Source organism: Aotus nancymaae, unplaced genomic scaffold, assembly GCF_030222135.1.
Source record: "Aotus nancymaae isolate 86718 unplaced genomic scaffold, 86718_ANA_hifiasm-v0.15.2.pri h1tg000072l, whole genome shotgun sequence".
NCBI lineage: Eukaryota > Metazoa > Chordata > Mammalia > Primates > Aotidae > Aotus > Aotus nancymaae.
In genome coordinates this window covers 1,751,004-1,763,731 of record NW_026988487.1, presented here as the reverse complement: position 1 = coordinate 1,763,731, position 12,728 = coordinate 1,751,004, and the positions used below count along the sequence as shown (strand labels likewise).

The 12,728-nt window shown below is 44.8% G+C and overlaps 1 protein-coding gene across 6 annotated transcripts in view; it reads left to right on the top strand.

Annotated features, from left to right (window-relative positions):
• The first annotated feature begins 236 nt into the window (after positions 1–236).
• Positions 237–12,728, top strand: part of SKAP1 (src kinase associated phosphoprotein 1) — a 324,123-nt gene continuing 311,631 nt past the window's right edge. For 3 of the 6 annotated variants that reach the window (XR_001107407.3, XM_012451852.2, XM_012451851.2), the window contains exon 1: positions 8,986–9,067. Coding sequence is in view for 5 of the 6 variants with exons in the window: in XM_012451852.2 (XP_012307275.2) it covers positions 9,022–9,067 (46 nt within the window). In the remaining variant the exon portion in view is untranslated. Of the gene's footprint in view, positions 360–8,915; positions 9,068–12,728 lie in introns of those variants that run through there. The other 3 variants (XM_012451849.2, XM_012451848.2, XM_012451850.2) reach the window with 2 other exon arrangements.

The following is a 12,728-nucleotide window of genomic DNA, read 5'->3' as shown; positions in this document are numbered from 1 at the left end:
CAGAGCTGCCCTGGTGAAGATAACAGGTTGTCCGTCAACGTATGAAGCCCATGTAGGGCCAGGACCACAAAGCTTCCACTGCAGGAGAAATTAAACCTGTCTTGCACACCAATCCCAGTGCTCTGATTACATTTACAGAGGTCATGGCCTGCATTCTGTCACCATGGAAACCTCTCAGGCTGCCAGGGTGTTGTCTGTGCATGTGGTTGATATTTAAAGGCGAAGTCACAGGCTGTATTGCTGAACTATCAGCTGCCAGGGGCAATTGCTCTCCTCCACCAGCCTGCGTCCTGGTGCTTCATCCCAGAGATAAGAGGAAGGGGAAGAGATGAAGAAAAGGGCCCACCTGTCTCTAACAGGCAAGTCTTTTTAGTAGAGCCAGGTTTGTAGGGAGGAGGGCTATAGGGTGGGGGTGCTGGGATAGCAGATGAAGGGATATAAAAAAGAACCCTAACTTTGTCAGAACATAAACATTTTCTTGCAAGCACACAGGCCCTCGTGTTGAGTAAAGCACATTTTTCTCTGATTCCTCCTTCAACTCATGAGCACATGTCATAGCGGCCATGTGGAGATGGGGAAGCCCCCTTTGCCTGAATGCCCTTGGTGGTTTCGATTTTGCACATCTGGTAGCTGTGTGAATTGTGCTGATAACAATATAGCTTATGAAAGATCCCTACTTCTTCCAAAGACCCCATAGCACTGTCCTGGAAAAAGCTACCATGGGAGTGACTTATCAGGAGTCCCAGGTGTTGGAAGAGGTAAATAACACCTGATTCAACAGAGTAAGAAAAGAACACAAGTGCTGACTCGGCTTGTGACCATCAATTTTTTCTTTAGTCTCAAGACAATTATTTCCACACCATTGAATGGAGTGTAGATAACACGGGCACCTTAATAGGCTGAGAGCAGAGGCTGTTTAGAGGAGATTTCAAGCACTGTGAGCATAAAATGAACACGAATATTCTGCAATATGCATCTTACAACTTGTCATTAAGTGGATGGCCTCAATGATGTGATGCAACAGGCTTTGATTGGAATATTGAGCTCTGAAAAAGGAAATTCTGCATCAATAGTCTCATGATGCAGAATATCACCTATTACTCAATAAGACATGTCATTGTGTTGAAAGTACAGATGCTAAAAAGTACAGCAGCAGATTGGAAAAGCTTGATCCACAAAGAACTTTTCTTTAGGAATTTACAGCCATTCCCTGAAGCTTCTCAGTTGTCCTTGGAGGTAGAACATGGTATAGCCTGAAATTACAACTCTGGAAATGAAGTGGATCTGTTTGATTTAGTTTGTAATCCTCCAAACTATGAAGACTTCTTTATTATGTTTTCTATTTCTCTACTTATTTATCTTTTCATTCAATTTCTCATTCACTTTCTTTTCCTTTTTTCTTTCTTACTAGCCTCATCCCTAGGCCATCACCCCTCCCACACACTCCCCAAGTCCTGTCCATCTGCCACAACCCCAGCCCTTCTGTAGTTTAGCCCTGCTGGCAGCTCTCCAGACTAAAGAGGCTACAGACTCCTGGGATATAATTTTCCTTCTGATTGGTTATTTGCAGGGTCTTTATTTATAGTAGAAACTTTGTTTCTGCCACAATGAGTGAAAAGAGGAGTTAATATCTCATGCCTTCCAGATCAGTGTTTTCCCAAACACTGCAAGTATTCTAGAATAGATAGGGCAGGGAGGAAATCTCTGGAGCTGAGTGGGGAGAATCTGATAACCCCGATTTGTTAGAGCCTGGTGCCAAGGAGGCCAAGGTCACTCTGTTCATCTCTTTAAAGGCAGATTAGCTTCATAAAGAGGAAAACTCTCATCCTTGGCAACAATGACACCCATATGTTGACCACTCACTCCTCAAAAACATCTTTAATGAGTAAGAAAGATCAAATGAGAGATTATGGATAATTTGTATATGTACTTATTGAGCATCTGCCAGGTGCTAGTTTTTGCAGGGAATGCAGAGACAGGACTCACTAAACTTTACAAAGCACCTACCATGCTGCAGGCAGGTGTAAGCACTACAAATATTAGCTCTTTGGATCTCCACAACAACCTTGAGAATACAATCTCTATTGCTATTTAACAGTGGAGGAAATTGAGGCACATGGAAGATAAGTAACTTGTCCAAGGTCACAGAAAGCAGTGGCAGATTTGAGCACAGGGCTGTCTGACTTTAGGACCACTATACTCTATACTCTACCACCTCTTTGATGGAGTGAGAACCATGCTTGTTGAAGATGAAAAATAATGTGAGACTGAAGATCTCAAAGGTGGTGCAAGAAAGTGTGATCACAAATTCTAGTGGAGGGATGAGAGGAAGTGAGACAAGAGTGAAACTGAAAAGCAATGCAACATGAACTGAGAGTGCTGTTTTGTGTATGAAAGAGAGTGTGCTTTACACAGGAAGAAAATGCCATGGGAAGGGGAATCCAGGGATATTTAAGAATAGAGGCCGGGTAAGGTGGTTGGCCAGACATGGTGGGTCGTACCAGTAATCCTAGCACTTTGGGAGGGTGAGGTAGATGAATCATCTGAGGTCAGGAGTTCGAGACCAGCCTGTCAACGTGGTGAAACCCCGTTTCTACTAAAAATACAAAAATTAGCCTGGCGTGGTGGCGCATGTCTATAATTCCAGCTACTAGGGAGGCTAAAGCAGGAGAATCACTTGAACCTGGGAGGTGGAGGTTGCAGTGAGCCGAGATCACGCCACTGCACTCCAGCAACAAGAGCAAAACTCCATCTCAAAAAAAAAAAAAAAAGAATAGACATTTAAAAAGAAAAAAGATGAAATGGATACTGACACAATTCTGAAGGCAAGGAAAGAACACATCTCGAGGACCTAAAGGTCATTCCAAAGGATATCCATTGCTGTTTTTATCTCTGACTCTAGTGCTTCTGTCTGTATTTGAGAATGCTGGTGATTCTAGTAGATTACATCCACTTCTCTTAGTGTCAGTATCCTCCAAAGCACATGTGCAGTGCAGGCCATAACAGCTTCTAAATTACTGCCCCTTCTCTCACTTTGAATCCCCCTGCTCCAACTCTGAATTCTAAGACCTGTAGTAAAGTGAGGAAGAAGAAAGGATAAAAAATAAGGAAGGGGTTTAGGGCGCTTAAACTTTTTTACCTTTTGAAACAACAGATGAAAGGAAACCAAAGAAACCCATTTTGACTTTAGAAAATTGCTGTCCTTCTACCTTCAATCCCCCCAGAAGAAATGATTACTTCTTCCATCTAGTTTCCAAAGTTATGTCTGCAAACATATCTATAAAATTAGCCTTAGCCTCATCTACCTCTCATGCAGTTAGCCACACAGACTGTTTCCGCATCTCACTCAGAGTGTACAGCTCATCTGGCTACAGCTGATACATTCTGAGTCCTCCCACCCACTCTTCAGATCCCCAGGAGAACCAATCAAAAACAGAGAATGTCAGAGTCAGCAACCTCTTTGGTCTTTAGGTCCTCTGCTGCTCAGCAGTGCCCAAGGGGGATATCTAATGTAATCTAAAGGATAGGTAAAGAAGATACAAAAAAAAAAAAAAAAAAGAAAAGAAAGGATTGGGGACAATAGGGAAAAAATAAGAAGAAGAGTGGTGGAAAGATAAGATAAAGAACAAAAGAAGAAACGTTACTATTTATTTATTTATTTATTTATTTCAGACAGGGTCTCAGCTTTGTTGCCCAGTCTGGAGTGCAGTGGCACAGCAACCTTGAACTCCTGGGCTCAAACAATCCTTCTGCCCAGGCCTCAAGAGTAGCTGGGACTACAGGTTCATGTTACCATGTCCAGCTAATTTTTGAAATTTTTGTATTTGTTGTAGAGACAAGGGTTTCACTGTGTTGCCCAGGCTGTTCTCCAACTCCCTGCCTCAAGTGATCCCCCTGCCTCAGCCTCCCAAAGTATTGGGAATGAAACATTACTATTTAGATGGAAGAGAACCAAAGTGATTACTTCGTAGAGTGGCTTAGTGATCCCTAGGCAGTAACTATCTTAGGTATTCTTCAGTTCTACAAGAGCTTTGTACCAGATTCTAATGCACAGCTCCTGGTGAGCTGGGGGACCCTGGGCATAGTGCTGAGTCTGTTCCTCATCTTGAATTTGCTTCCCTTGAAGATTCTTTCAAGGTTTTTTTGTTTGTTTTTTTGAGACGGAGTCTTGCTCTGTCTCCCAGGCTGGAGTGCAGTGGTGCCATCTTGACTCACTGCAACCTCTGCCTCTTGGATTCAAGTGAGTCTCCTGCCTCAGCCTTCTGGGTAGCTGGGATTACAGGCGCGTGCCACTGCACCCAACTAATTTTTGTGTGTTTAGTAGAGATGAGGTTTCACCATACGGTCAGGCTGCTCTCGAATTCCTGACCTCGTGATCAGCCCACCTCAGCATCCCAAAGTGCTGGGATTACAAGCATGAGGCACCACACCCAGCCTACTTCTTTTGAATTTTTATATAGTTCCTCGTCCTGTTCCAAGCCTGTGCCTCACTTATGGGATTATGAGAAACTGCTTATGGGATTGTTTCCTGATATGATATGAGAAGCTGCTTATTTTGTTGTATGTATTAGGGCAGAGAATCTAGGAGTGTGGGCTGGAAGGAGAGACCATTAGAAGTGTATTTATGGCCGGGCACGGTAGCTCACGCCTGTAATCTCAGCACTTTGGAAGGCCGAGGTGGGCGGATCACGAGGTCAGGAGATCGAGACCATCCTGGCCAACATGGTTAAAACCCTGTCTCTACTAAAAAAATACAAGAATTAGCTGGGCGTGGTGGCGTGCACCTGTAGTCCCAGCTACTCGGGAGGCTGAGGCAGGAGAATTGCTTCAACCCAGGAGGCAGAGGTTGCAGCGAGCCAAGATCGTGCCACTGCACTCCAGCCTGGCGCCTGGCAACAGAGTGAGACTCTGTCTCAAAAAAAAAAAGAAAAAAAGAAGCGTATTTGTGTGAGTATGTGTATAACAGGACCCTCCTAAGTTGAAGGGTTAGCTAATTAATAAGAACAAGGCTTCTCACAAGCTGTGGAAACTCTTCATTTTTAGGCCACTGAAATAATATGCCCAAGTTAGCATCTTTTGTCCATCTCTTCTGCCTCCAAGGTGGCACGATGCTTGGTTTCTGGGGTTTTGCCAAACATACAGTGAGCCTGGTTCTTGGCACCGACAGGATGCATCATCTCTCCTTCCATATCCCTTAATGAAGTGTGCAGCTCTTGTCCTCATTAGGCCCCAGCATTGTCAATAAAAGAGTCAATAAACCCAGTTGATGGGGTTGGGACCGAGAGGCTGAGAGGCAGTAGCTGCATATCCACAGGGCAGACGTCAGCTCCGCCACATGTCGTGACCCAGCATTCAGGGATCAATAACCAGCTCAGAATAAAGCCTCAGAGTTTGCCCTCCGCAGTTTCCTCTCCAGACCCATTTCAGCCAGGGCAGAGCAATGCCAGCCAGCTCCTGCTTTTGCTTGCAGTTGTTCCCACTCTATGCCATTCTGGGTGCCAGATGCTTTTGTTTCTTCCTGATTGGGCCCTCTGGACATTCCATAGAAGCCTATTTAGTGAGTGCCCACCTGGCATGAGGACATGTAGACGGCATTCCCAAGCAGCCCAGAGGCCAACACAGGCCCTATTTTCTGTGTCTTCTGTCTGCTGACAGTGCATGAAGGGTCCCAGTGGACAAGGTGGTATATTTTCTGCATGTTGTGCTGCTGGACTCCATTCCTGGCTGTTCTGCATCTCTTTAGATACCCTTATCTTATCTAATTACAAGGAATTCCAGATTAATTTCATGGCCTCTGCTCCAAAGGACCTCTTATCTGTGAGGGTCTTGTATTTTAACCTTATCATTCTTTTGTTGTTTGTCTTTAAGGGGCAGGCAGCTAAGGGGATTCTAAGATCTTGCTGGAATTGGGTCTTGGGGGAGGGGGAGAAAAGGGAGGCAGACAGACCTGAGATTTGTGTATTCTGTTCCATCCTCCTGGCAGTGTACAGAGACAGCTGGCTGCTTTCTTCCATGACAGCCACATGGTACTCAGCCACACAGAACAGGACCCAGGCAGGGACTCGGCTGCTGCCAACCTCTCCAGATCTCTTTGATATTTCTGACAGAGCAGTAAAGGACTTGTGACTATCACGTTTTGCCTTGCCTCTCTTCACCTCCTCTAAGACTCCTCAGTGTGGTTTCCATGGCTACCTCCAATCAGATTTGGCTTCCTGCGAAATTGGATTTCAAAGAAGGACAAGGCTTCAAAGGAATTTGTCCATTTAACAGAATGTCATTAGGAGTGAGGCTGAACTGCTGAACCAGGGTCCTCAGATGATTAAGGAAGGGCTGCGTTCATGTGTGGAAGCAGATTTCGTCTGCAATGAGGAATCTTGATGCAACATGACAATACCGTATTGGAATCTGCCAGTTGCCCACTACATACTACCTGACTCTGTACCTCCCACTACTCCTATCTCTCTAAAACCCAGAGATTCTTGTAAGGAAGGATGTATGTAGAATACCTACACTGTGAGCTTTTGCTGTTTTCCTCTGTTTAAGTAAGCTGTGACAGGCAGTGAAGCCTGCAAAGAAGTGCAATTATCTTTATCAAACAATTCATTAGCTGGTAGCCTATATTAGTATGTGACACCATATCCTTGAAGAAGAGAGGGAGGTTATAAAATTTCCTTACGTTGCCAAGAGGGAAAGCAAAGCAAAGTTTGTGTTGACATATGGGAGGGACTTTGTTTCCCTTGCTGTATTTTTTTTTATAACAGTTTAGATTTACTAAAAAAAAATTGAAATGATAGCACAATCAGTTCCCCTACATCCTTCCTTGCTTTTTAACACGTCATAAATACTTCAAAATGATTCTAGAGCAGCTACAATTTTATAGGTGAAGTAATGAGGTTGGTAAAAATGCCCTGGGAGTACTGGTGCTTGATCCCAAGGCTGAAAGAGGGAGTCTGCCCATTGCTGTGCTTTCTCAGGGAAGGAAGGAGGATGAGCAGGAGCCAGATTCCCCAGAGAGACATGACAGCCTCTGTCCCCTCTCCCAAATTTACTGCAGCTTGTAGGTGGGTCATGCGACCCTGAAACCAACAAACCATTCCTTTTCAGATGGCAGGATGCACTGTACCCCTCAAAGGATCACATCCCCATCCTTGAGGCTGTATCTCTGGACAGGAAACTATACAAGGAGGCAGGGACTTCTACCACTCATCCTTCTTGACAATTTCTTCTTACTGCTCTTGCCCTATCTCATAGGTTGAGTTCATCCTTATTCCCCTTAAGGCCGTTGTAAAAACCATTTTACCCGCCGCCTCCTGTGTTTTTTCTTACCACTCCTAATCTTTTCTACATATTCTGTAGGTTGAGTCTGAGAATAGAAATGCCATTTTTTTACAAAGAAGGAAAATGGTAGAGATGGAGATGTGTGAGGCCACATACTATACAGGAGCTCTGGTTAGGTCACTCGCCATCTCACAAATTGTCAATGGCTCCCCGGTGCCCACTTAATTAAGTTCAAAATTCCTATTCTAACTTTCAAGTCCCTTTGCAGTAGAGCTGCAGTTTGTCTTGACAACCATAGTCTTCCTACAACATCCAGTAAAAGAGGGCTACTAACTATTCCTCAAGCTGGTGAGGGCTCTTCCATCTTTCTTTACTCTTGTCCTTCCACCTGGAAAGTCTTCCTGCCCCTTCAAAGTATGGTGTGTTATTCAGAGCCCATCTCAAACACCACATGCACCTTTAAACACTCACATGCACACTGGCACTTCCTTTTTCTTTTTTAAGAGACAGGGTCTTGCTGTGTTGCCCTGGCTAGAGTACACTGGGGTGATCACAGTTTGCTGTAACCTCAGACTCCTGGGCTCAAGTGATCCTGCTGCCTCAGCCTCCCAAAGTGCTGTGATTACAGGTGTGAGCCACAATGCCTGGCCTCTTCCCTCCTTTTCTTGTATTCAACTCCCTTATTTTATCAACCATAGCACTTTGTACTTTTTTCATGGCAGTTGACCTGTTTCATGGCAGTTGACCTATTTATTTAAAAAAATTTCTTCATTTTGAGAGAATTGTAGATTCACAGAGAGTTTAAGAAGTAATAGAGGAACTCTGTGTACCTTTAGCCAGTTTCCTCCAAGGGTAACATCTGGCAGTATTACAGTACCATGTCACAACCAGGACTCTGACACCCACTGCACCTCAAATGAGGCCCTGTAATTTTGTCCTTCACTTTCCTCCCTTCCTCAGCTCTTGGAGGGAAAGGGTTCTGTTCTCCTCGCCCTCGGCTTTCTCCCTGTTACCCCTTCCTTTCCTCAGGGCCTTTCCAGCCTGAGGGAGAAAGGCACAGTTTGGCTTCCTGCGTCCCTTGCTGCCCCGCTGCGGTGGCGATTCTCCCAAATGTTGGTGGCCTTATATTGTTCATTGGGACTTCCAACATTGTGGCTTCCCTAAGACTGACGATCTGCCCTCCTTTCTGGGGATGGAGGTGCGAACTGGACCGGCAATTGAGGGTCCCAGGGATTCATCTCTTCCTTGGATTCTGCCTCCTGGCACCCCTCAGGCACCCCGTGGTCCTTCACGTCCGCCACCGCGAGGCCAACTGTTCGGTGCTTTAGGATGGAGTCTCCAAAGCCGTGGTTCCTTTGAGCCTTGTGAAGTCTTTTGTTTTGGTGGGTGCTGGAGAGGCGCACCTTCGGCCTCTCAGGGTGCGGCGCTTCCGGCACCCCCTATCCTTCTACCGCTGGGCCCCGGCGTGAGCGCCACGTGCACCCGCGCCGCGTCCCGGGCTGCGGCCCGCCGCCCGCCGCCCGCCGCTCACCGCCCGCGCCACTTCCTGACGCGCCCTAGGACCCACAGCCCCGCCCCGCGGCCGGGCTGGGCTGGCGGCGAGCGCGGCTGAGGTACAGGTGCCGCGCGGCTGAGGTACAGGTGCCTCGCGGCGCAGCCGGGTCGCTCTCCAGCCAGTCCACCTCCCGACCAGGGCCCGCGCCCCGTCCCGCCTCGCACGTCGCCTCCCTCTGGCCCAGCCAAATGCAGGCCGCCGCCCTCCCTGAGGAGATCCGTTGGCTCCTGGAAGGTAACGCCCTGGCGCAGGCCCCCTCCAGTGCTGAGCCGAAGGCAGGAGAGGAGACACCGGACCTCCCACGGCCGGGCTTTCTTTTCAGCTCCATCACTCACCTCCTTCTAGAACCTCAAGGCTTCTAGAGCCCTCAACTCCCCAGAGCCAGCTTTCCATCCTCTCACCTCAGGACCCCTTTCACTCCCTGGAGTCCCACATCTTCCTCGAGGCACCTCCTCGCCTCCATTTCACCTCCCCGGCTTCTAAACTCCTTCAGGCCGGGTTCTTGGTCCCCATGCCACCTGGCCTGGTCCTCCCCCTGTCCCTTCCTCCGAGGGACTCCCCTACATCTGTGGGTTTCCTGTCCCCCTCCTTCCCCAGCCCCGACTTCCTCACCTCTCACAGAAGACCCCAAACCTTCCTCCTTAGAGGCCCCCGAGGCTCTCCGGGGGGCTGCGAGGGGCCCGTGGGTTGACCTGAGTTTTGTCAGAGTGAAAACCCCGGCCCTCCCTTTATCACCCTGCAGACGTTTGGGGGTCTCACCCACCCCAAGGCAGGCTCGTTCCCAGTATGGCCTTAACTCCTTTCTAGAAGTGCTCCCATTGTGGTGTGTCCACCTTCCAACTACAGTGTCTAAGCAGTGGTTTAAAGAGTTCCGGCCGGCCATCCTCGCCAACACTCAACACACACTGCGAACACTCCAAAGAGATATCGCAAAGAGATACGGCAAAGAGACGTTGCTAACGGGCAGTTTCATCTGCTGGGTTTCATGGTGAAAGTCACTTTTACTTGCTTTCCTGTTACTAACCTTCCAAGGAGGACAGAGGCCTGGAATCTGCAGTTGCATAAGGTCCCAGGAGGAAACTATTCAGAATTAAGCCTTTTGGCATCTAAGTTGACATATTTGACACATATTTAACAGATGGCCTGCTTTGGGCAGGTCGTATTTTTGGCAAGCAGTTATTTTTTTCAGTTTCTCTCAATTTAATTGGTTTTATATCTCCATTACCTTGTTATCTCAGTATAAATGCCTCCTAATCAAATATTTGGCAAGTCCTTTTGGTCTCTGTTTGTAGCACTATTTCCATTCTGGATTGCTTCTATGTAAAAGCTGTCAACTAGATCTTTCTTTTGAGGAGAGGTTTCCAAAATCCATTTTACTTGTGATGAGAATAAAGTAGAAAATTGCGGGTAGAAAACTATTTGCAGGGTAAAAGAGCATTATCTGGGTGTCTAAGAAGAAGCATTCCAACCTTTCCCTCTGTTGTTGGTTTAATATTAGGCTTGTGAAGGAAAGCTGTAATTGTCTTTGGTTTTTTTTTTTTTTTTGAGACGGAGTTTCGCTCTTGTTACCCAGGCTGGAGTGCAATGGCACGATCTTGGCTCACCGCAACCTCTGCCTCCTGGGTTCAGGCAATTCTCCTGCCTCAGCCTCCTGAGTAGCTGGGATTACAGGCACGCGCCTCCGTGCCCAGCTAATTTTTTGTATTTTTAGTAGAGACGGGATTTCACCATGTTGACCGGGATGGTCTCGATCTCTTGACCTCGTGATCCACCCGCCTCGGCCTCCCAAAGTGTGTCTTTGGTTTCTAAGAGAAGGAACTGTGGCAAAAAGTTTAACTCTGTCCTTGCATTGAAAGATATAAAGTGATTCTTTTTATTGGTATCTGTCATTTGATGAGAGGAAACCTATTTTATAAGCTTGTTAAACTATACTTCAGTTTTTTGTCTAGCTTTGGTAGAAAATTCCTTTTTATTTTCAGATGCTTGCAATGAAATTCACTCTTTCAGCATTTTTGATGTGCAGTTCTTTATTGTTCAAAACTGACACTTCGGTAAACAACTCATTTCTGCACCTGCCACCTTCCTTTAGCTTAGATTATTTTCTTGTTAGCTGACTGTTTTTAATTGAAGTCTTCAGATCTCCTTCTAAAGCAGAACCTTTGTTTGCTGACAAGTAGAGCAGGGTATGAATGGAGATTAATTGCATGTCACATACTTCTGTATCAAACTTGCTGTGTCTTAACAATCTCTGTTGGTGCTCAGGTCTTTAAAATATACGAAGGAGTCTGAAACTAAATTATAAGGAGCTTCATTGGTTAAAGTATTTCTTTAAGGCTTTTTTTCTAAGTTTGCAATTAGAATTTGAATCTGAAGTAGAGAAAAGGAGTGTAAAGTGTGATTCATCCAGTGATTCTACTGAAAAATGTTTGAAGAATATGTTTTTGAAAGGTTCCTATAATGATAATAGCAACATGTTGGTTATAGGTTTTATTTCTTATGGAACATAATCTCTGGTGTAGTACAGGAGCATTATTCATTGTATTACAAATAATTTCTCGATATTAGAAACCCAAAATGGCCATCAATTTGTTGTTTGTTGCTATTTGTCTCTCCCACCACACACTTTTTAAGGTTAACTGTTGAAATTAGAAAAAATGGAGGGCCTGACGTCTACACAATTACTCTGTGAGAGGGAGTCACAGGATGTGAGGACTGCAACTCTAGTGCTGCCACATGGCTGTGGGGGTGGGGTTTCCACAATGAATTACGACTTTCATAAACCAAGGCATAAGCATTTACACAGTGATTTAACGCTGGACATCACAGTCATAACTTAAGCATTTATTTATTTATAACTACATAAGCATAAATGACAGGGGTATTTTCTGACATAATGTGTGTGCTTTTAAGAGTAAAATATGTTAAGTATTATGAAAGGTTGGTAACGAAATTTTGCATAATGAAAAAGAAAACAAATTCTCAAGGCCTAAAATTAATTTTGTTAAAATATAAAATTTTAAACATTTGGAGATGTTTCACTTGACCTAGAAACCTCACTTCTAAAAATCTGTCACTGAAACTTAAAGGACTTAAAATAGTATATGCACAAAGATCTATCCTAAATGTTAATGAGTTGGGAGACTCAGGGTGATGATTGAATGAATTATGGGACATTTGTCTTACAGAATACTTCACAGCCACTAAAAAAAGATTCTGTGGATCTATATATAGGCTTGAAAGGCATCCATGGTATATTTCTAAGACTAAAAGGCAAAATGCATGATAGTATATGTAATATCCCATTTTTGCTTGAAAACCAAAAGACAAAACCAGAAAAGATACATATGTTATAAATGTTTGTGTAAGCCTAGGAAGAAGTAAAAAAGAAAATATATACCAGTCTGTTAACATCGACTTCCTTGGGAGAAGAGTGAGAGTTTTGAGGAGGGGAGGTTATTATTTTTATTTCATACCTCTTTGTGTGTTGTTTGAATTGTGACAACGACCATGTGCTATTTTTGTAAACAGGAAAAGAATAAGTAGTAAGGATATTTAAAAGAAAAAGGAAGAAAAGACAAATAGAAACTAAGAGAGCTCAGAGTGCTAATGGACCATTAACTATGCTTGTGGTCATATTTTTCTCTTTTTAGCCCTGAGGGGTATGGAAGGTGGAGAAATTAAAAAAAAAAAAAATGCTCTCTTGGATTTTTGGCAAGTATCAAAACAGTGAGAGGCTTCTAGGATAACTCAGGAAATAGCTTCTTTAGATAGACTTTGTCAAGCTCTCATATAGAAATAGTAACTAGTCCCCTATCAGCAAATAAGTACCTTATAGATAAGTAAAATGAAGGGTGCCTTCTGCTTTATTGAAAGAGGAGGAAATACTCAGGTCTGT